The 23,152-nt window shown below is 38.6% G+C and overlaps 1 protein-coding gene across 1 annotated transcript; it reads right to left on the bottom strand.

The window, feature by feature from the left end:
* Positions 1-8,286: 8,286 nt before the first annotated feature.
* ufm1 (ubiquitin-fold modifier 1) lies at positions 8,287-19,779 on the bottom strand. The gene is made up of 6 exons (XM_023266495.3): positions 19,681-19,779; positions 19,521-19,577; positions 16,148-16,205; positions 13,293-13,332; positions 11,448-11,480; positions 8,287-8,720 (listed from the first exon to the last, which is right to left on the bottom strand). Coding segments are annotated over exons 1-6 (264 nt in total). The 5' UTR covers positions 19,683-19,779; the 3' UTR covers positions 8,287-8,646.
* Between the last annotated feature and the right edge of the window lie 3,373 nt (positions 19,780-23,152).

Here is a 23,152-nt window from a genome sequence, read left to right as displayed (position 1 = left end):
AAACAGACATGTTAGCGCCGCCGCTGCTCTGTAATCATCAACACAATGACCATGTGAGTTTACACAAAGTGCCATTCTGGTTAATGTTTACCGTCTGGTGAAACTGCCAGTTTGTTCCTGCGTCTCACACACTCATTTCCATTACAGTTGACAATGCTGGTGTAGACTTTTGCCTTTCAGTTACAGAAACAAGGGTGCTATTATGAATTAGAGGAGAATTGGGTAAATATCTGTTGTATCTGTGAATTTGTTGCCAACTGATTGCCTTGAAAACTGAGAAAAGGAAATCTTTCCATGAGCAACTTTGCTCCTTTCTGGCTTTTGAAAAAGGCCCTCATTTGCATCAGTTCCTTTCAGGTATGCCAGGTGCTGTACTTTTGCAAAATCCTGTGTTTCATAACTTGACGTTCACCGGTGAGACTTTTACCATAACTTCAAAAGAGACAGTAGACTAAACTGTTCGGCATTAATGACTTGTTTACAGCTTGAGTGTGAAACTTTTTCCGGCTGGTTGGCTTCGTGACATGCCCCCTACAGGGCGTATTTTCTCTATTTCATGTGATTTTACAGAGGTGATGAGTCTAATAAGGGACAAGCCTGCCACACTCCATCACACATCACACTAAGCACTCAGCCCTCAGCCCTGCAGGCAGTGTCAATTTGCAACGGTTGTTGTCAGCTCTTTTGGCTCGTTGGAGGTGAACATGAGTTAGAGTACTTTCTGCAGCAGTTTTCTCGTTACAGTGGATCCGTGTTATATAGATCAAAGATGAATATGAGAAGAGAGGAGAAGAGAAAAGAAGACTTTTTAAAACATTGTTCTTTCAATATATCCAAGACTTTCATTGTTTTCTGTTTTTTATATGAAACCTTTGTAACATACATACAGATAAGAATAAAATTCCTACAGAGAAGAACAAATTAAGGTGTTTATATTCCAAATATTCCTGAAGAAAAAGCAGAAATAATTAGCTACACTGATCCAACTAAGGCTGTATGAACACTGTCACAGTATCTTGCACAGTGTTTGCTGTCTTACTGTATCATCAAAGCATCTCAGTAGGATGAGAAACACGTTTGTTCACTTTAAATCTGAATATAGCAGTTTAAGGATTTTAAATTTGTCTTTTAGATTTCCATCTAAAAGGCCAGACACTATTATGTTTTTAATAGACTACTGCTCTCTGGTGGTAAAGAGTGGTGCAGCATCTCAGGAATCAATGCTAAAGATTATCAGATGTTGACATTTATCACATTGGAATGAACAGAAAACATCCACTAGTGAGTTCTGAGTCATAACAGAATTTTTTCTTTCCTAAATTTTTGATCCATAAGGCATGCCAGTGTTACGCTACAGTGATTTACTTATACTGATCATGGTGAAGCTATTAATGCTGCTGCTGGCTCAAGGCTGAGAGTAGTAAACAGAATCAGAGCGTTACCATATTATCAGCACGGGGGGTATTAAGAACGATGTAGAGAGGCATCAAAGACCGCAGATGATACACAAACACACACAAAAACAGTCCATGTTCCACCGAATTTCAGTGAGGATTTGCATGCTGACATCGGACATTGCAGGCATTGATCACTGTGTTTGTTCACCTTGTAGAGATGAATCCTTCACAGAAACTGTGTGAAAGTGGCACCGTTGCAGCCGCAGAGCCTAATTACAAAGTTTGGGCCGTCATAGCTGAGCTAAGAGTCAGAGCAGACTGTGCAGCTGGTTTGAAGGTTAACAGCCCTCTGTATGACACCTTTCCCCTTCTTTTCTTTCCTCTGTTCCAATGAGCTGTTCCTTGTCCACCAACATTTGCTCTACACACATATACACACTGCACACACAGTCTGTGACATTTAATATCAGTGCAGCACTTCTACTGAAGAGAGACTGCTCAAGGCAGTGACTTTAATGCTTTTATCTTATCAGCAGTCACATTAGATTTCACTGTAGCTGTGCGGCAAACACACTCAGCTGGGTGAAAGTTGTAGTACTTTGGACGAACTTGCACTGCACAGGGAGACGAAGAAGTGAAAGATGAGGAATAGCTGCTTAAACAAAGACACACACAGCAAAGAAAAATAGAATCTCTATATATGATGTCTACAATAAACAATACTGCCTCAAGGTTTCGCTGAAAGTACATTTTAATTTAATGTGGACGATTCAGCCTGTCGAGATCTAACCAGTCTACACTCACAAAGCTAAATTCACAAGACGGAGGATGACCTGCCTCGCTTAACCTTCCAGCCTCCCGCCTCTGACACTCTCCAGCAGAGAGATAAGCCTCCCACAATGGGATTAACTTTACCAGGCGGTGATGAAGGCTGGATTTAACCACTTAGGCACATCTTCAGCATCTCCCTGCATGAAAAAAAACCCCACACCTCCAGTTTGTATCTTTATCTCTCTACTGAATCATAGATGATATCATACAGTCGTTTTCACAGGCTGAATAATAATGTTCATAAGTAAACTGAACTTCATGTGTAGGATCAGAGCAGCCCTCTAAGCCTGTCATGTTTATAGATGAATGTGAGCAATAATAGAAAGAGTTTTCAGTGAAAACTTTCCAAAATTTTATACGTTTTGAGTGATACTTGCATAATTTACCAAAAGATTGTGATGTGAAGGATTTCTGTGTGAGGCTGTGCCGATCCCAAAATATAAGCTGTAGGTTACAGAAGACAGTATTTACTTCAGTTTGTAATGACTTTCCTCACAGTAGCAAATGTGTAGGGGAAACATTTGGAAGTCTTGTGATTAGTAGCATCGGCATTTTGAATATTTAGTGCCATTTCCAGCTTTGTTCATGGCTGTTATAATAACTCCTTTTGACATTATGTTTATGTTTAATTCAAGACTACACTACAGTTCTGCTAGCACGCGCTCTTTTTGAATATACAACATTGCTTTGAACTAAATATCAACTTTACTAAGTTTATATACTCACAATGACTATTCTGCAACCTAATGTTTAATTACATTTTGTTTTGTCGCATTTAGTATCTCAGGTTTGCATTTGCTAGTTAGAACTTAACACAAAACTACACTTGAGGCAAATTAGAATTGTGTGAATAGTTTTTCAGTTTTTTTTTTTTTGGTGACTAACAACAAAATGTGGTCTAATGGTTGCACTCAATTTTAAAGGACCACCATAGTGATTACAATTAATCCTAAAAGAAAAGTAAATGTATGTCAAAATTCCATTTTAGAAAAAAAAAGTCTAATGGTTGTGCTCAAGAAAAAGCCCAGGGATGACCAAAGGATTTATTATCTCAACACCATGAGTGTCCAATCCACTCCAAAGTATTTGTGGAGCTCTAAATTATAGTCTATCAGTCTGCCTGCACACACTCCCAGCGTGCCATCACTGAGCCTAAATGAGCTACTGTTGGAAAAGTAAGACTAAAGCTCAGATGTGCTCCTTCTGCTTTGACCAAGCTGTATGGACATAACACACACAAAATTGAGCCAGCAGCTGTTGTGTCCTTAAAATACACTCTCCAAGTGATTTATTAATACTCCCACAAGCCCTTTCTACACATTAGTGCAGAAACTTGGTGCAGGGAGAGAAGAGATAGAAAGAAAGAGAGGATTATAAAAGATTAGCTGTAGGACTGCCTCAACAGATTTAGGAGACCACTTAACTTAAAGGCGAAAAAACGTTTAGTTCGACAGCTTTCAAAGGTTTTCAGATCTTGGACAGTTTTCTCTTTGAATAATGCAGGTGCTGTAAAATCACAGTCCATTCTTGTCATTGGATGAAAAACCTAGTGTACATCAAATGAATTGCTTTGAGCCCATAATGCATCATTTATCCCCATTATACTGATAAGAAGAATTCACTAAATTGTCCTATTTGGTAATATTAGCAATACTTAGGTATAACAACAAAACACAGTACATGTGACTGCTGCTTTTAAGTTTAGTATCATCTAGTACACAACTAGAAGAGTAGGCTACAGTAAGGTTAGAGTATGACAGTATCTGTTATATAGGTACATTCATGTAGTCGGTGTGAACAGTCCTATCACAGAAAGAAAATAAGGATTGTTTTGTTTCACAAATGGGAAAGAAAAAGATTTGGGTGATGGGACAATCTTCAGTTTATGTTCAATTCTACAGATGTAACTGTCAAAGAAAAACAAAAAAACAAAAAAACAGCAAAGGACCAGGAAAGAGAGACATTTGAGCAGAAAGAAATGTCCATGAACTCATCAGATAGCCAGGTCACAAGTCACCTTTTGGGTCTTTGCTTATTCTTTCCCATTCACTATGTTTCTGGAGATAGTGTCTCAATTGCAAATATTTATAAAAATCATTATTTGGTAGATTAAATTCCCGTTTGAGTTGTTCAAATGATTCCAATATTGGCCCTGTAAAAAAATGTGCTATATATATTAACCCCTTGTTAGCCCATTTCTTAAATCCTGCATCCATAGTCCCTGGTACAAAGTCTGGGTTTTTGGCTATTTTTGTTGCTTTACTTACAGAGCTTGATATATTTAATTTCTTTTGTATTGTCGACCATATTTTCATTGTTTCTACTATCAAATCGTTTTTGATTTTAAGCTTCTTTTGCTCCGACCTGCACAGTGGCGTAGTGGTTAGCACTTTTGCTTTGCAGCAAGAAGGTCCCTGGTTCACGTCCCGGCTTTCCCGTGATCTTTCTGCATGGAGTTTGCATGTTCTCCCTGTGCATGCGTGGGTTTTCTGTTTTGCATCTTGATCATGTCGTGAAGCCAGTCGTAAAACTCGTTTCCAAACATTTGGAAGATGGCACAAAGGATGTTGGTGTTGTTCGGACCTACCTACGTGTGTGAGCAGCTGTTTAGCGTGATGAACCTCAACAAAGCACACCACAGATCCCAGTTAACTGATGAAAACCTCAGATCTATCCTGAGAATTGCCACAACCAAATTGATACCGGACTTTGATGCACTGGCAAAAAAGGGTAACCAGCAACACTGTTTCCACGAAAACTGAATGTGAGTTTTCTTTACTTTGTCAGTAATGTCTTTAACATGTAATTCATATTAGTTTGCACAATCTCCATCCATCTGATGCTGGCCTGGCCCGTCTGTCGAATTTCAAAACTCAATGTGGCACCTGAGCCAAAAAGTTTGCCCACCCCTGCTCTAGATGATACATTTGTAGATTTTCAAACATATTGGTTGGATATTAATATTCATAACCTATACAAATGCCTTACCATTTAAGAAGAAAACAACAAATGTTAAGCGTACATTTAAGTAAAAATGACAAATTATTCTTGTCAAAGATGCAGAAAATTTCAAACAATGATGAACATTTATGTAAAAACATGCACCACTGAGAAAGACAACACCTGGCATTGGGTGTATTTTAATATTTGAAAACCAAGAGATAATGCAACCTCAATTTAAAGCCCATTATCCGACTCAGTTTAGCCTGAAGGACATCAGATGCTCAGATAAAAAATGTGACTTTTGGCAGGGATGTGTGCTGAATTAGAGGAAATTGCAGCATGTCTAAATATGCTTGTTGCCTGAATATCTATTCTCCATCAAGATTTAACTGTAGGATATTCAGCTGAAGAGAGCAGTCCAAGCATGCCTGTGCTCCTCCACAGAGGGCTTTCCTCCAGCTGCTATACTAAATTTACAACAGAAGGGGGCAGAATTAGGTCATTCCCATTATTAAATAATCTTGATGTGGCCCTCAGATGGCTTTTTGTCAGTATCCCTGAGGTGTGATGCTACCTGGGTGTGCTCATGTGGTGATCGAGGTTCTAGCTTCAGTGGGACACAGACTGAACACACAGCTGCGTGTTACACATGTTTGAGTGACTGATGTGTGAGAATGGAGCGAAAATAAGTTGGATGTGCTGTCAGAGGGAGGCTGTCTCCAATGCCTCGGCTCCCCAATTCTTTATCTGGCTCACTGACCTGTGGCCGCGGTGATGCTGTTATCCACGCTGAGACTCTGATTTCATTTTAGATTGGCTGCCTCTAATGGGAGCCCAAGGTGCAAACTCAACATGTCATTTATAAAGCGGTGGGAAAGACTGGGGGGAAAGCAGACAGAGTAGTCCACGGGAGAGCCCATTTTATGGCAAGTGGAGTTGATTCCCTATCTGGTTCCTCACACACACACAGCCGATCAATACAACTCTGTCGTCCCCATGTCAGCCTCATGTTCCCTGCTCCTCTGCATGTCTGCCATTTTCAAATCAGCAGAGTAAAGAGACTTCAAACCGTTCTCTAACTTAGTTCAAGACAATCCAATCAATCAGTGTGACAAGTTTGCTCTTTGTCAGGATCAGTGGTTATCATATGAATTGTATCTCTTCTCGTGTGTCAGCATCAATCAAACTTCTCCTATTGTTTCAGAAAATACAGCTGTAAATCACACTGAAACAAATACTGACGTGTCAAACACTGATTCTCCCTCTATTAAGGCTCTGTAACACAGTTTGAATAAATGTGCAAACAGCAGAGTGTTTCAACAAGTGGCTGAGTGTTTCATGCTGAGTTAAAAGCAGCACAGTTGCCCACCTACTAAAACACCTCCTCTCACTTCCTCCATTTGGCATCAAAAATGATGAATCAATCCATAGCTGCATATAAATTCCCTCCTCACTCTCTCCCACGGAAACTCTCCGGCCGTCGTCTAATGTGGCACCTGTCTGGAGGACAGTAGAGACAGCAGATAGCAGAACCTGGACTGATGCTACTGCTGATACGGAGGCGAACCCACAGACTGTATCTATGCTTTAATCTGAAGAAGAAGTTCTCCTCTTCGTGGAGATTTAGTCAGAACAGTCTAACATCCTGCAGCTGGCACAGGACAGAAAGCTGCAATGTAATTATGAGGCATTTTTAAACCATCTCTCTCATAAATATTAAACCGTAGCACACACTTTAATTAAGCATGAAATTTTAATTTCATGCCTTAAAGAGCACAAATTCAGAGGATGTCAAATGAGCTGGTTACTTAATTTTTTTATTTAAATAGATCCATGTAATCTTTTTTCTTGTATAGTCAGCACTTAAAAAGACGACCATTCACAGAATAGGGAACTTTTCCAAACAGAATTTAAAAATTTGAACTTTTTCCCTCGCTCATGTACCCACATTGAGTGGAATCAAATATTGTTTTGCAAATATATGGAGTAATTAGGCAATTTGTAGACCACCGCTTCCCTCCACTGCAATAGATAACAGCTGCTGCATTCTGGGCACTCTGCAGTCTTCCCATTACAAAAGTAAATTTCTGGTGAATGTGCCCAGCAGTGACTTTGATTAAAATAAATGAGAAAATCCATTTGTGCTCCTCCCCCATTGGAGTCTGCATCCTTAATGGATTGTGAGCTTTCTCTGGTGTATTACTGCATGTACGCTCCATTATTCTCTCAGGCCTATTTTTCTTTACCAAGTATGCATCTATTTTTTCTTTTGGTTTCTCCACGGTGGAGAAGGAGAACCAATTCTGAAACAAATGATTCAGACCTTCTCAGATGATATTGATTAATGTGGCGGGGAGAATAAACTGCTTATTCGCATTAATCAGTTTGAGAAACAATAAAGCACATCTCACAGAAAACAACTGGTCCACATATTGGTCTTTAGTCATCTACAGACTCCGATATGAAAGTAAATAATTTGTCCACTGATTTTTTTTTTAATTATCAAGAGAAAAAAACACAGAACAAATGAATGCAAACACTTAACATTTATTTCCCAGTTGAAAATCAGTGTTAATTGTTGTGGAAAAAAAGCTATTGTGACACATTCTGGAGCACATTGTGCAGTTTAATTGAAGCTTTCTGGATGCCTGCCTTGTTATCTCAATACTTGCTCATCACTTCATAATGAACATACTCAATGGAGACTTTCTACATGTGTTCTGTGAAGATGCACAAACACATGGCTCGAAATCCAAGTCAAGGAATTTAGGGGGGTGCAAACTGAACCTGACAGAGGGCAGCAAAGATCCATTTGTTCGCACAGTTCAATTTAATAGTTTTATACTTTTATATGAAGATACAGAATGTGGTCCACAATACAAGTTCAGAACAGATCCATAATGCAAATCTATTATGTGTGAGGAATACTTGTCTGACAAGTGTCTGACGTTAAAAAAAAAGAGTAAGTACTGTGAACATTAGCAATCATTTAATGAAGTGACGATGGTTTTATAAATCATGTTTTATGTAAAAAAAACAAACAAACAAACAAAAAACTAACACCGATGGACTCACAATGCTAATAAAAACAAAAGTACACAGCAAAACAGACATGTCCTGTTAGTCATTTTGTTTATTGTCATTTACAAAGATACAAAAGCTGCTGTTGTCCATGTTGTTTGTTAATCTTAGCTAAAATATTTCCCATGATGCCACAGCTGCTGTGTTTGTGTATGTTAATTATTTGGTTTCTCTCTCTCTTGATGTTACTTCAAATTTTTGTACCTGACTAAGACACAGGGGAACATACAAACAGATTTGCACGTCATTGATAACTTGAATATACATTGTCTTATGCGAGTCGCTGTCAGTTGTGGGCCAGAAAATAAATACGACACGCTGAGGTGTTTCCTGGGTCTCAAGTGTTATATGATTCTGCTGTGAGTCACTATGATGTGAACGAGGAAAAGCAGCATCAGTCTCCCTGTCCTCCCACTCTGTCTCTGGGAATGATGCGAAGCTCTGAGCCGTGCTTTAGAAACACATTCCCTGCAACACAGGACAGAGCACCTTATAAAGATCACAGTTTATAAGCAGTGCGCTTTAATAAGGGGTTTTATTGTCACTAACGCTGCCAACAACAAGCTAACACACCAGTCAGGGGGGAAATTTTTACTTCTTTCAGCAACTGATTTGATATCTGATCAGCTTCAACCTTAATCGTCAAGAATATGCAATCTCTAATTTCAAGTTGCACACAACTCAGGTTTTCAAATTACGATTATATGAAGGATTTCAAATTAAAGTCAAAGAGATGTCAGATAGAAAGTAAAAATTCCTGATTTTCAGTTTGTCTAGATTAACCATTTATTCAGGAAAACAGTGGATTTTAATGAACACACAAAAGCGCAAAATCATTTGAATAACTTTTTATATTGCATTATGCAACTGCAGACACCGATTTCATTCATTCATTTTCTCATTCAAACAGCAACCATGCTGAGCTCATACATGTATAACTCATTCCCAGAGCAGTTAGGGACTGTGCGCCTTTGTTATTATGCCACAGAAAAAAAATGTGGTATTGTCCTTATTCAGAAGAAATTGTAAGATTACACCAGATCAATCTCCACTGTGTACTCAATCCTCTGAACACGAGGTAGAGTGAATGCAGTGGGTGAAAAGAGGCAATCTGACAGAGGTGTCTGATCTGAGGCTATTCTTGGCAGCACACAGCATGAGTGTAACACAGATAAAAAGATGTTTTGAATGCCCACCACTACTTCTATTCTTAGCAGAAAAGACCCAATTTCGCCTTCGGTCAAAACCGGCATTACCGTATAGTGCTCTATGCAGAAAACTCAGTCATCCGTTACCAGTTTTGGATGAGAATGATGACTTACATAAGGAGAAGGTGGGCTCCATATTAAGCACAAACCTCAGGGAAACACCAAGGAGGCTGACACAGAAGAAAAAGCGATTCACGTGGGCAATAAAGTGAGAATCTGAAGTCAAATGAATTCTGACTAAACAAATTGCTGCATGTTCTTCGCCCCCAGTCAGAGGTCACTTTTTCATTCCACTAAGCATTCAAGACTGCTTCTCTGTGCTTTTCATTTTTATTTGTTAAATCGGTAAAGTCTATTTCCAGACTAATCCCTATGATTCTTGCTCAAACTGAGTTTTTTCTGGTAAATTAGTATCACTTCAGTAACTCAGTCTTATAGCAGGGATTTTCATTTGGAGATTTAAGTCCAACTTGCCTCCATAAATGCCTTTTTTCCCTTTTAGCGCTGATGTAATGCAGTTTTGAGCACCACAATAAATGTAGAATGCTATTTCAGCAAGGGTAATAGCAATAAATCTGTGCATTACAATGCTATATTACACCATCTACGGGTTAGGGACAGATCAGGCATAGAAAAAAAAGTTTAAAAATTCTTCCTCAGGGAGAGTCATGACACTTCTGCCCTTCTGAAAAACCGCCTTTTAGCCTTCAGCATCAGTTTTCACTACTGCCCATCTCAGAGTCAGTCACTACAATAGTTTGCTACGCTGGTAACATTAGTGGTAACTGTTTTGGCCTTTCTTTTTGCAACATTTTGACTTTCATTATCATGCATGTCTCCGTTATGGTCTGAATTAGGAGTGAATGATTATTCAATCTAAATCAAGATAGCGATTTAAAACAAAGCAATTAGCAAAGTGTACAGGCTGCAATTTAGGACAGAAATTATGCAACACATCTGACGCAGGGTTTTAACTATTCTGTCAATCGTTTTGCAAAAATGTGTGAATGTCCTCCTTGTGTGACAGTCAGACTTTTCATGATAACGCATGTGGTAATTCTCCATCACGTTTTAAATGTACTACACAGTAGATATTGAACTGATTTTAAAAACAATACCACAAATCAAATCACAATATCTGCCAGAAAAATCACAAGTAAATATTTTCTCCATATCATTCAGCCCTACTCAGAATCAATAGTTCCTTCCTGTCATATGTGGCCTTAAATTTGGATTACTACAGTTTTGAGCTAGTAGAGTGACATTTAAAACAATTCCAAAGTTTCAAATTGCAAATAATCAAGTGCAAAATTCAATCAGAGTCAAATTGCCCAAACAGAGAGCAAATGGGTTCATCCTACTGCAGGTCCTGAAAGGTGTAGTAGCCTTCAGGTAGACGACAAACTTTGGAATTATTTGTGAATTAGAGCCCATATTTATTATTTATTCATGAATAACAACTTGATTGTTAAAACCTGACTTAAAAAAATCCTAATTACATTAGCTGGAACTGCTTGATCCCAGATCAATTTGTTACGTCTCCTCAGGTAAAACTTTTCATATTAAGCCTTACTTTTTCTCTGCTGTCTTTGTGGAACCGCCCACAGAGACAAATGCCTCTGGGGGATTTATCAGATTAATCATTTCTACTATTAAACCAATGCCTGTGGAATAACCAAAGTGCATTATGAAACATGTTTTGTTCAAGTTCTCTATTAAAGCCTTAGGTTATTAATGCTTTGATGAAAGCACAGTGACAAGTGGTAAAGAGCATAAAAGAAAGCCTCGAGGTTGATTAGGCTTTCAAGCACCTTAACAGGAATGAATAGAAGGAAAGAAACCAACTTACACCACCAGAGTGGCTGTAGTGGAGGCATAGAACATAGGCATAGAAGGTGTTTTTTTTTTTTTTATTTCTGTGGAAACAAAAGTAGTTTTTCAAAGATTACACTTGTGACACGGGCTACAAAACTGCAGAACAACTCACCTGCAGTCTGGGCAGGATTGATTCCTATTCCATCTGCAAGATAAACATGGAAGGAAAAGGGAAAACGCAATGTAAGACAGGGTAGATTGTTATGCGAACAGGTTGCAAAGAAATGCAAAAGATAATCTCCAACATCACCAGTTTATACACAGCAATGCACTGGCAACAAAAATGACAGCATGTTTCAACAGCAGGGAATTCTATCTAAAATAACAACAGAGTAGTTATTAATTCTGATAATACCGAGGCTCATGTTTGACACAGTCGTCGTATCTCAGCAGTTTTAACAACAGTCTTATCTCAGTGATATTTGGAAACACTCCAATACTTTCCCACAGCTGCCTAAAAATGTCATCTTTTTAAGACTTGGAATATGCAAGACAATACATTAGACATACTGTGAGTGGCTGTTCTGCAATCTTATTATCCTCTGTTGGCTAACACCGTCAGTACAGAGTAAAAAAAAAAAAAGCTGCAGTTTTTATGTGGCACCGTGCAGTTTAATAGCTCACAAACAATGAATAAACCAACAATTTTCCTTCCAACACCCACTAAGACAATTTGCTGCAATTTGTTCTGGTGATTATCACGACTGCTGTTACAAGACTGATAAAATGTCATGTACTGGGATGAATCCAATAGAATATTTGTCAGGTTCAGATTATTTTAGACGTGCATCTGTTTGACAAGTGGTATAAACTCTTTTCTGATATGCCACTATTTTGCAAGTCAGAGTTGATATTACTTAAATTTTGTTAAATTCAACCTAAATATTTTAAGTTACATTTGAAACAATTAAATGAAATAATCATATTTCAACTAAATTCTGAACTACTACTAGTAGCAGTAGAAGAAGATGACTTTTCAACTGTATAATCTTTCACCTTTAATAACCATCTATGTGCTAATTGGCAAGCTGACTCTTTTCTAATGTGCATTTAAAATACTGGATCAATTATAGCCCAGTGTGTGCTATAAATATCAGTAAAGGTTATAGATCGCCTGCTCCTTAAGCTCAACTTTTAGCAGAAGGAAAAGCAGTAATTACTTACAACTGCTGTGCGTTGAGTATCAGTCCCACTTAGCTGCTTGCTGATCAAAACCGAACTCAGTAAATCAATAAATGTTGTCTTCCACACGATGCTCACATGTTACAGATAAAAGCTCCTAGTTGAGACTATATTAACGAACCTTTATGTCTGATAATGTAGATAGAATATTGTAATGAAAAACCTTCACAGCAATGGAAGCCAGAAAGATGATGAGAATTTTAGGCAACATTTTAACTTCATTTCCGAGTTCTCAGCTTAAAAGAGAAGGGCAGAATATGGCAGAAACAGTGTTTGTTTTGGGTTTTTTTTTCTTTTTGGCTGAACATGTCTCACATATTCTGTTTACTTGGAAATGGCAGTTACCATATATTTCAGACACACTGCAAATTTTACCATATTAACTTTAACAAAAAAATGCAAAAATAAGATGACAATATTTTGAAATGGCAGTTTGCATGCTTGTTTTCACTGCTCAATATATTATTATCTGACTTGACAACTTCAAGCATCAGTTTATTTCCTTCCACACACTGCAATTCAAACATTGCAGTGCGCACCCTCTGATTTTGTCAAAGCTCCCTCAAAACCTCGCAGCTTCTTCTTGAGGTTTAGAAAGTTTCCAAACATTTCTTGTCAAAACACTTGGGGTCTAAAAGAATGAGACTGTCGCTGAAGAAGAGCAAAATAGTCCTTAATAACCGTCAAGCTTGTAAACACGTCACTTTTGCACTCTGTGTTTTCTCAAGTGTCAAAATCATTATCTGAACAGTTTTTACTCCCTCCCCAGACTCACCATTTGTTATTATTGCACTGGTTGCTGATGGCACTTTGAACTGTAAAAGAAATTGAAGCAGATACAAATGATCACAACAGACGCTGACACCTGACATTTTGGCAGCGAAAACACTTTGGCTAAATAATCGGGGACGTGTCACAACCCAATTTCATTTTGTCTGAAGACACAGTGTGGAAAAAAAAACCCCAGAAAGCTTCACTGTCAGCGCTCTGACAGTCCCTGACTTTGTTTGTGACAACTTCAAAATACGAGCTTCAGAACCAAACTTGGTGAAACAAGCGAAAAGAAAATGCAGTGTAGTGTATTTTGTTTTCAGTTTTTTTTTTTTGTCTGCCAACTTTCACGCTTGTCAGACACACAAATGTTTTGCGTTTTCACACATAATCACACCGGCACACACACACACACACACACACACACGCTCGTACAAACAATTAAGAGAGAGCCTGAGGGAAAGATAGCCACGCTTGAAATTCTGGAAGAAAATCACTCAGCACAGTTACAATACATGTCCAACTTCAGCGTTCAACAGAAGAGGATGTGGGCTGGTGGGATTTGCAGTGAAAAGATGTAGGGAGCAGTCTGTCACTAGGGAGATATAAGCACAGCTAGCCAGACTACTGCTAGGTAGCACAAGCAATACACTTTAAATACAGTTTAGTTTAGAAATGAATGATTTATTGCAATTAAAATATACCTTATTGGAACCATCTCTGGCTAGTCGTAAAGGAAAGGTTTTGTGATTTATCTTGTAATTTTCCTGTCACTCCATCAATCACACTTTAATCTACGAGTGACAAACAGTGATTCCGTGCAAAACAAATCATTGTTAAACAATTTTCCCTTTAAACTCTATCCCGCAGAGAGGGCTTAGTCTGTTGCATGCAAAGTAGGATATGAAAATGGTGCTGCTTTAGGATGCTGCTCTATAAGAGAATCAAATTAGCACCCTGTCAACACATTGTAAAAGCAGCACATCAGCACCTCAGCAGCAGTTTTGGTCCCCCATCAGGATGTATTCTGCCTCAGCACTGCTGTGTCTGTTTACACACATTAAATGGAAGAAAATAGACTTCAAAGCTTAAAAAGAGGCTCTGGGTTATGTGTGGGAAGTGTGTGAGACACGTGGAGACATTATGCAGCTTGTGTAAACAAATGTACTCATTAAAACTTAGGTGAATACTTTCCATCAGACACAAGTCGGTTGGATGACTGAAAAAAATATGGTAAAATCACATTCAGTGTCCAAAACACTCCCAGCACCAAGACTTCATGTTGGTTTAGTATTGGTAATGAAACTATCAGCCTAATTATAAAGCTTCATAAACCACAGTGATATCTGATATAAAACAAAGCAAACTAAACCAAAACAGAATGATTTTCACCTTGTGGCTGACAAAAGTGATTTTTTTTTTTTTTTTTTGTGAAGGTTTGTCAGAGTTGAATATTAAAGAATAAACTTGTCGGTGCTCTCTCTGGACTGTCAATACACAATATTGTTTGTAAATGACCTCAAGTATATTTTCACATGCACTATACATCAATCAGCCACACCATCAACCCTTTAAAGGGCACTCATTGAAATACTTTGAAATTCAAAATCTCAACCCTAGAGTGTTATTTGAGTATGTAAGACTTTTTTACTTTTGTGAATTTTTTCAATTTTTTTTATTTTCATGTTGAAATTCAAAGTCAATGAAGTTACCATATATGGTTCCTTGCCCATTAGTGGTTTAAGAAAATAAACAAACAAAAAATATAGTCCAAGAAATGTATATGTCATCACTTAGCACAACTACTCAACCGTAAAATGTGAGTTTCATCAGCTTAACCATGGTTAGTTGTGACGTTTCAACCGAATTTATGGAAGAGGACCGAGTCGCAAGTCCGTCTTTTTCCAACTTTGGAGAAAAGAGAAATTTTTATACGTTCCAGGCCTCTGCTGATTGGTCAAATGCCACGATGTTGTTTTCTATAATGTAGAGTGATCGTTGAAGATTGGCTGGGTGAAAACCACATGCTTTTCGACCTCACTAGGCAGATATTTAATGTGTGTGGAAGTTACCAAGTATGATCACTTGCCCCATAAAAGGTTAAAACCAGACGTGTAATATTGTGGAGTTGTTTTTTGTGCTGTCAACGCAGTTTTGAACTGTCGAGGCATGAACTCCAAAGACCTCTGAAGGTGTCTTGTGTTAACAGACGCCTTAGATACACATTATCTAAACTGTGAAAGTTCTGAGGCAGGTCCCATGGATCGGAACTTTTCCTACAGATGCTCAATTGAAATGAGAGCCAGGTCAACACCTTGAACTCTTTGTCATGTTCTTTAAACTCCTGAACGTTTACAGCGTGGCAGGCTGCATTATCCTGCTGAAAGAGAATGCTGTTGCTGTGAAGGGTTGGTTATGGTCTGCAACAATGTTTAGACATGTGGTACATGTCAAAGTAACATCCGCATGAATTCCAGGAGCTACAGTTACGCAGAAGAATATAGCCCAGCGCATCATACTGCCTTCAATGGCTTGCATTTTTCACATAGTGCATCCTGCTGCCATTTTTTGCCATAATTTATTAGACCAGGCCACCTTCTTCAATTACTCCATAGTACTGACTCTCATGTACCCATTGTTAACACTTTCAGTGGACAGGGGTCAACATGGGTACTTGGACTGTTCTGCAGCTACACAGCAAGCTGTGATGTAGTGTCTGTTGTGGCACCTTTCTATCATAGCAGCATAATGATAATCAGCGTTATTCACGTCACACATCACTTGTTTTATAGTTATGGCTGATGGGTGCATATCCATATGTATTTAGGGAAGATTTTACAGAAAAAACAGCAAGCTTACCTCCTCAGCTGCAAACTTCAAAACTGCCGTGAATGGTGTGCTCTCTGGGACACTTAGTCTGCAACAAACAATAAACAAGATTTTTATCACAATAAAATCCAGGCTTTATTTCCAAACTGTCCTACTTTTTAAAGCAGAAGGACCACATAAATAAAGACTATCTCTCTGCCAAATGACCAGATTTTTGATTGACAAGCACATGGCTGCTTGAGTGTTTCAGTCATTTAGACCATAACAGCCTCAGAAGTACAATTCTGGAGCTGGCAATTTATTTTGACTTCCACAGAGAAGCAAGAGAACAAAAGCAAAATTTAGTGTAACATTACTTTTGTTCGAGCCCTTTCTGTTAGAGGTTACAAAACCATTTGTGGCATAAACAGCTCCACACAATGCAGTTTCAGTTGGATACTTCTCCAATGAATCCTGCAGTGCGGCTTTCAGTGGGGAGCAGAGACCTTCCAAAACACAAACCAACAGGCGCATTTCACTGAGATGTAAGATAAAGGAAAAAAAAATCACAAGGCCAGAAATGCAACTGCCAAGTAAGGTAATGCAGAGGGAACTGAGGTGGTGGAGGGCAAATTCAATCGACTTAGCCAGTACAGCAGCGAGAAGCAAAGAGAGGAACAAAGCACAAGTTGAAGCTTCAGCTTTACGATTGAACATGAAAACTTGTCATATTATGAAAACCAGCATAACATCTCAGCTGAGAAGGAGTGGTAATTTTTTTTTTGAAAGTGACTGCACAGAATGATTATGTGCTCAAATTCAGTACTCTGACAGGACTAATGTGATACTTCATTATCATTATTATCCCTTTGTTCATGCTAAGACATTAACAACTCCAGCGAGGCTTGTCTGATCTCATTAGTTAAACAGCTACCTGTCAACGCGTTAAGGTTAGAGTAGTCTGCACGGTGGTAATTATTTGCAATCGCTTACTTGAAGCTGTGTTGGAAATTCTGACCAATGCATGGAGTGGAAAAATGTCTGTTAAAAAGACACACAGTTTTCGCAGACGGATTTTATCACTTTATGTCAACACGTGTTTAACCTATTGTGGTATAATAGTTTTCTGCAACAGCATAGCTCATTCCCACACTGTATGCATTGCATTACAGTCATAGATACAACTATCAGGTCTGCGTCATATGAAAAAGTGCTTGAAGATAATGCAAGGCCTTCTGAAGTGGCCCTTTTAATAGGATATTAATCCTTAGCACACTAGCAAATCCACACAGCAATGGTTCAAAAAGAATAAATGGAGAATTATGTAATGGTCTAGTCAAAGGTGAGATGTTAAATCCTTTGAAATGTTGTTTTCAAATATTTCACCAATGTATGTAGCCACTGGATGTAGTTATTTTGTTACTGTAAGCTTAAGACTTCTCGATAAACTGACCAATAACCAATATTTGGAACTGATGCACATTTGCAGTAAAATGCAAATTTTGGTGTCAAAATTTAGAATAACAAAAACCTTTGCTGACATTCCTTCTTTCATTTTTGTTTTCCATATGTTTAATCAAAGAGAACTCAATATTTATCTTTCAGTGTTGACAGGCTCTTTCCAAACCAGTAACTTTGTGCTGTGGGCAGGAAATTGCTCAAAACCAGAGTGACTACAGACAGAGACAAATGACTCTAGGAGAGTCAGAGTAGCGCATTTTAAAATTACTTTATCTTATAGGGAATCAGTTTTCTAAAATTACATCATCAATGACTATAAAAATGCTGAATGTTGAATCTATTAATTTGCCAGGCAAGTAATCAGTCAATCTCTAGTATGGAATGGTTCATATTACAACGAGCCATTCCTTAGTTATGCTGTTCTAGGCCTTGGCAGCTGGAAGGATTCCCGTGATGACCTGAGCACCTCTTGTCTGCTCTACTCTCTTTCACTCTCCACGTATACCCCCCACTACACATCATTAACTTTGTGTCTTCTCTCCCATAGTTTGTGTTTTGTCCTCTCCATCCCCTCGCTTGCTGTAACTTTCTGCACGAGTTTCTGGCCCTTGAGCTGCATGTTTTAGATTTGAGGAACACAGCTACCTTTCTCCTCTGAGCCTGGGTCTGCTGAAGGCTTATTCCTGTTAAAAGGGAGTCTCTTCTTCCCATTTTTACCAAGTGCTGTGCAAAAGAATCATTGAGCTTCTCTCTGTAATCTCACATTGTTAAGTTTTACTATGTAAAGTGTTCTGAGATTACCCATGTTGTGAGCTGCTATTACATAAATTAAACTGAATGTAAATTAATTGAACTGAATAGCGAATAACAGGGCAATATGTAACTCAGACAAAGTGGCAGCTAGGAGATATATTATGTGTCAAACAGTTCATTTGCATATTTAGAAATTTAAAAAATTGTTAATTAGCCTGAATAAACATATATAATTGCAAAGAAGTCATTAAACATTCTGTGGCAAACTAAATTGAATGATTTTCCCAAGCTGAATATTTGTCTTATAACAGCCTGTGCTTGTTTGTAACAAAACACAGCAGACATGGATTATCCTTTGCACAAAGTGGCACTCCTGGAAATGATGAGTCCTATTATCCAAATAGGACGACCACCCACTGATTTTACTGATGTCTGTGTTTTGAAACTCCCACTGTGACTGCTGTCATCAAGTGTTTGCTAATGGGGGAAATGTTTGGTCTCCCTGTATAATATGCAAAATATTTGACCTTACTATGTAAAGTACCTGCAAATCACATATTATGATTTGGTGCTAATTGAAAGGGCTAAAACAAGTAACACAGCCACAATGTGTCTAGAAGCTTCATCAATCTTTCATTTAGCCATGAATTTGATCATTTCTGCCTTTGCTCCTCTTGTCTGTGAGTTCTGTTCTGATCGAAAGACATCAGCCTGTAGTAATATGCATCTACACATCAATATAGTACATATTTTAGTGATGTGCATTTGTAGTATTGTTCAGGCTGCAGTTCTGTCACAAGACACAAAAGTGGCCTCATAGTTTGATCATTGAAAGACAAAGTCACATTATTTTCATTGATGACACCCTACAGATGCCTCCCTGTCCGGTCCAATATATTCATAATGGAGCTCACCAAGGGCCGTAGAGCTGTACTATAAAAAGGGGAAGTTAACAGTGATTAAACGGTACAGTTATCCGGTGCATTTAGTGTCAGCAAATGAATCACAGCTTTACACTGGCAGATGTTCGCTTACTGAATGCATTTTACGGCGTTTAAGTTAAATACGGCAGCTGTTATTTCCGCAACCGACTCAAATACAGAATAATGAGATAACGGTGATTTTAAATGTTAAATATTTGTTAAATATCTCCGAAATGTAGCTGGATGCACCGTTATAGCCGTGAGTGCTGAGCTGTCAGTGGACTCACACTTTGTATGGCAGCCGGGGGTCCGACGTCAGGGTGATTTTAAACGTTACTTTAGACCTAAAGAAGAGAATGAAAACGCCGTTATCGACATATTGCTTATAGCTAATGAATACGAAAAGCATTCATTGAAAAATTACACGAAAAAAGGGCTAAACCTCACATGTTTTGGGCGAGGCAGCTCCGTCTGCGATCTGTTTATACAAACCCGGAAGAGCGAAGGACCCACACATACACGTCATCCATGTAGCACAAGTTTTGACATACAAATATGCATTTTAACCGTTTTCAGGCTTATTTACGACAATTCTTGGTAAGCACAAAAACTTTTCAGTAAAAACGATGCATTATAATAAAATTTCAAGAATATATTTTATGCTCAAACAGGCAGGCATTCATACCAAACACCTAAAAGTTACCGTAAATCACAACAATAAGGCGCAACATCCATGAGGGGCGCACTAACATTTTTTCGGGGCCTAGTCAAATCAATTGAGAGGGATGCACCGTATCAATTTGCTAGGCGAAATCAAGAGTAGTACGGATGATTTTCGTTTGTGTGTTCCGCTGTCTGGAAGCCAGTTATCAGCCCTGGATGTTGCAGGTCAGACAAACATGTACTATACCTCTGAATCTGCTTGTGCTTTAAGTTGTATTACGATAGTTTAACTTTGACAGCAAACAAACACAAAAGTCAGGTCACTGTGTGGCTTTAGTAGGCCAGTACATGATTCAAAGCAAATTATCCATCATGCCTGATTCAGTTCATACAGGATTTGATTTAATGTGTTTCTTTGTAACAAGGCAACCATAAAACTTAGGCCAAGTGTCTGAGCCTGAGTAATTCTGAGCTGACAGCAGTGAGTGTGTCAAATGACTGGATTGTTTGGCCACAGTGGCAGAATTTCAGCATTTTGTCATCTAAGCCATTTTCAGAAGCACCGTTTTCATGAATGTGTGAAAATGTTGACTATCGAGGTCAGCCACGTCAAGCTGTTCACTGATCTCATCAATCCAAACAGAAAGCATGAACCAGACTGCAGGAGTTGCTTTATTCTGGCTTTGAATGATGAGTAGCTGGAAATGGATGGGCATATGAGCGTTTATCCAAAGAGCAGGATAGACTGTACACTTTCTCCACTGTCTACATGTCTGATTGTGTTGCTCCAATAAGAATGTAAGCATCATGGTGCAATTATGGAGTTGTTCAGGCATACAATCCAACAGATTCCACAGCAATGGAATAATCAGTTTAAGGGCAAACGTGTGTGATATTTTAATCTGCAATTTCAAATTTATATTATTGCTGAACTATTTGTTTTAATGACAGGATGATGAGAATCTCACTTGGTGGACAAACCTAAATCAGCAACAACCACCAGCAGTATCTAGTGGGATTCTCTTATGTGGCTGTGGGTGGTTAAGAACATCTAGTGAGATCCACTGAAAAAAAGGTAAAAGGTCATCAAACAGGAGTCAGTGAACGGGCAGAGAAGGATCAAAGCAGCCAAATATGACTGAAGTTCCACATAGAGGCCATGTGATGAAAACTGATCCGGCTCCATTTGGTGGAAAAGGCTGTGAGATGCAGTTGAAGCCTCTGATAGCTTGTAAACTGGTCTTTCGGATTATTTTAGCACAAGAATAATCTAACAAATCACAGAGGATTTTTAAATTCACGTTTTAGAGGTTCTGGCCATGTGAATGTGACTGTTGGTGTGAAGAAAAAGAAAGAAAGAAAGAAAGAAAGAAAGGGTGATGCTGTGTAGGCGGTGCAGTGACAACTGGCAAAGAGAATGGGGTCAGACGTATTATGATGACTCAGAGTTACAGTGCAGACACTCAGGCACACAGCTCTGGGAATTCAGTGGTGAGACTTCCCCGGAAAATAACTCAGATGAAAAGGAAGATGTAGTAAGCTGGAGAAATAACAAAGGAAAATAACTGTTCTGATAACATTATGTTGGTGGCTGTAGCATGAGACGCTGTATAGCGCAGAATCCTTTTTGCAAGCAAGTCATTTTAACGTGTCAAATCTATATTTGTATTATAACAAATGTATACAAATTGAAAATCTCATTAAGCAGACAATTCATGTAGCATATTCTTATTCAACATTTTGCAATTTACATAAAAATAGGTACTTAACTGAACATATTCAGGGCACACTTAACAAGAAGTAGTCAGGCTGAAGTTTCTTGCCTGATCTTATTATCCTTGTTGATAATGAGAACTGCATAATCAGAAAGGGGAGTTCCACATAGAAACAGATTGTTCATGGACCGTCTCAGTCCAGGAAATATTTGCTTTGAAAGAAAACGACAGTTGTCCATCATCCTCCTCGAGGCAGTCTGAAGGTGCGTTCAAAATTCAAAACACATCGATGGGACTCTGTGCATTGTGCAGCCGCTAGTGAAAGAGCTTATTAACATACCAAAAGCCTCTGAGCAGAAAGAGAAAATGTCAATGCCAATTATCTGCAGAAATATAACAGTAATCAATAGCAGTGCATGCATGCAGCAGCTGTACTTTTCAGTCATCCAGAATGCCACTGATAAACAATGCATAATAACTGTCGTTGGATCAACAGGAAAATTGACATATTTCTATACTCTACCCCTGAGGAAAAGGGCAGGGTCATCATGGTGATCCAGTATGAAGAACAAAACATCATGAATATCAATCATGAACAGTGTGTAAATGAAATTTAAGAGCTTGATTTGCTGGTTATCAACATGACTTATCTACAGAAGACTACTTTGAAAGCTGTGAAAGCTTGGAAATTGTTGCTTTCATTCATTTACTAACCTCGCATGTCCCTACACCCACTGCTGATAGAAAATCAGAAGGCAGCCTGCTCGATAAGCTGCACATTTCTTGATTTTATTGGTTTATCACAGGCATTTGACACCTTGATTTTCTTTCACAGTTGAAATATAGACCCGGCACAGTCTGGTGCTCTAGACAGGCAGGCAGTTCATAATTAATGCCTTAATACTGGAGCTCCTAACCTCTTAGCTTGCTGCTATTTTTAAGAGGGTGCTGCAGTTAAGACAGGATTTAGAGACTGGGTTTAGCTTATCAAACAGGACCTATAACACTGGGGAAAAAAGAGCTGTGAGTTCGGTGGTGGAGTGCAACTCATATTTCAACTCACTGGAATAGTATTATGTTGAAGTTGAAACTAGTATCCTTTACAAATTCAGAGCACTGTATGGATAGGAATATGCATATGATGGAAATCCATTATTACAATTAATTAAATGCTATAAATCTCGTCTGATAGTTCTGAGTGCCTCTGTCATTGTTTCTTTCCCCAGCTTGCTCAATGGAAAATGACAGTCTGCACATGCTGAAATTCATTCTCTGTTTATTTACACAAGGACAGTCACTACAAAATATGATGAAGTCTTACTATTCTTTCTTTCCCTCGTGTTAGGCAACATCCTGCAGTTACTCACTGTGCGTGCGGCTGCCAACAGCAGTAGGCGCGATACGACAGGTAGGCAGAAATGTTTGCTTAATTGTTTTGATCAAAGCTACAAACAGATAAGTTGCAGTGTATGGGGTGGTTAACGTTTGAGGAGAGCTTGTGCAAGGTTGCCGTTACTGAAGACGCAGCTCCAGTACAATAG

This window comes from Amphiprion ocellaris, chromosome 14 (assembly GCF_022539595.1).
Source record: "Amphiprion ocellaris isolate individual 3 ecotype Okinawa chromosome 14, ASM2253959v1, whole genome shotgun sequence".
NCBI classification, from domain to species: Eukaryota; Metazoa; Chordata; class Actinopteri; family Pomacentridae; genus Amphiprion; species Amphiprion ocellaris.
Note: the sequence above shows the minus strand (reverse complement) of the source record. Positions and strands in the feature narration are given on the sequence as shown.

Coding starts and splice junctions, on each gene's coding strand:
- ufm1 (XM_023266495.3), bottom strand. Junction 11,481..13,292: donor CAGTGCAATAATAACAAATG/GTGAGTCTGGGG, acceptor TTTATCTTGCAG/ATGGAATAGGAATCAATCCT. Junction 8,721..11,447: donor CAATCCTGCCCAGACTGCAG/GTGAGTTGTTCT, acceptor CCTGTGTTGCAG/GGAATGTGTTTCTAAAGCAC.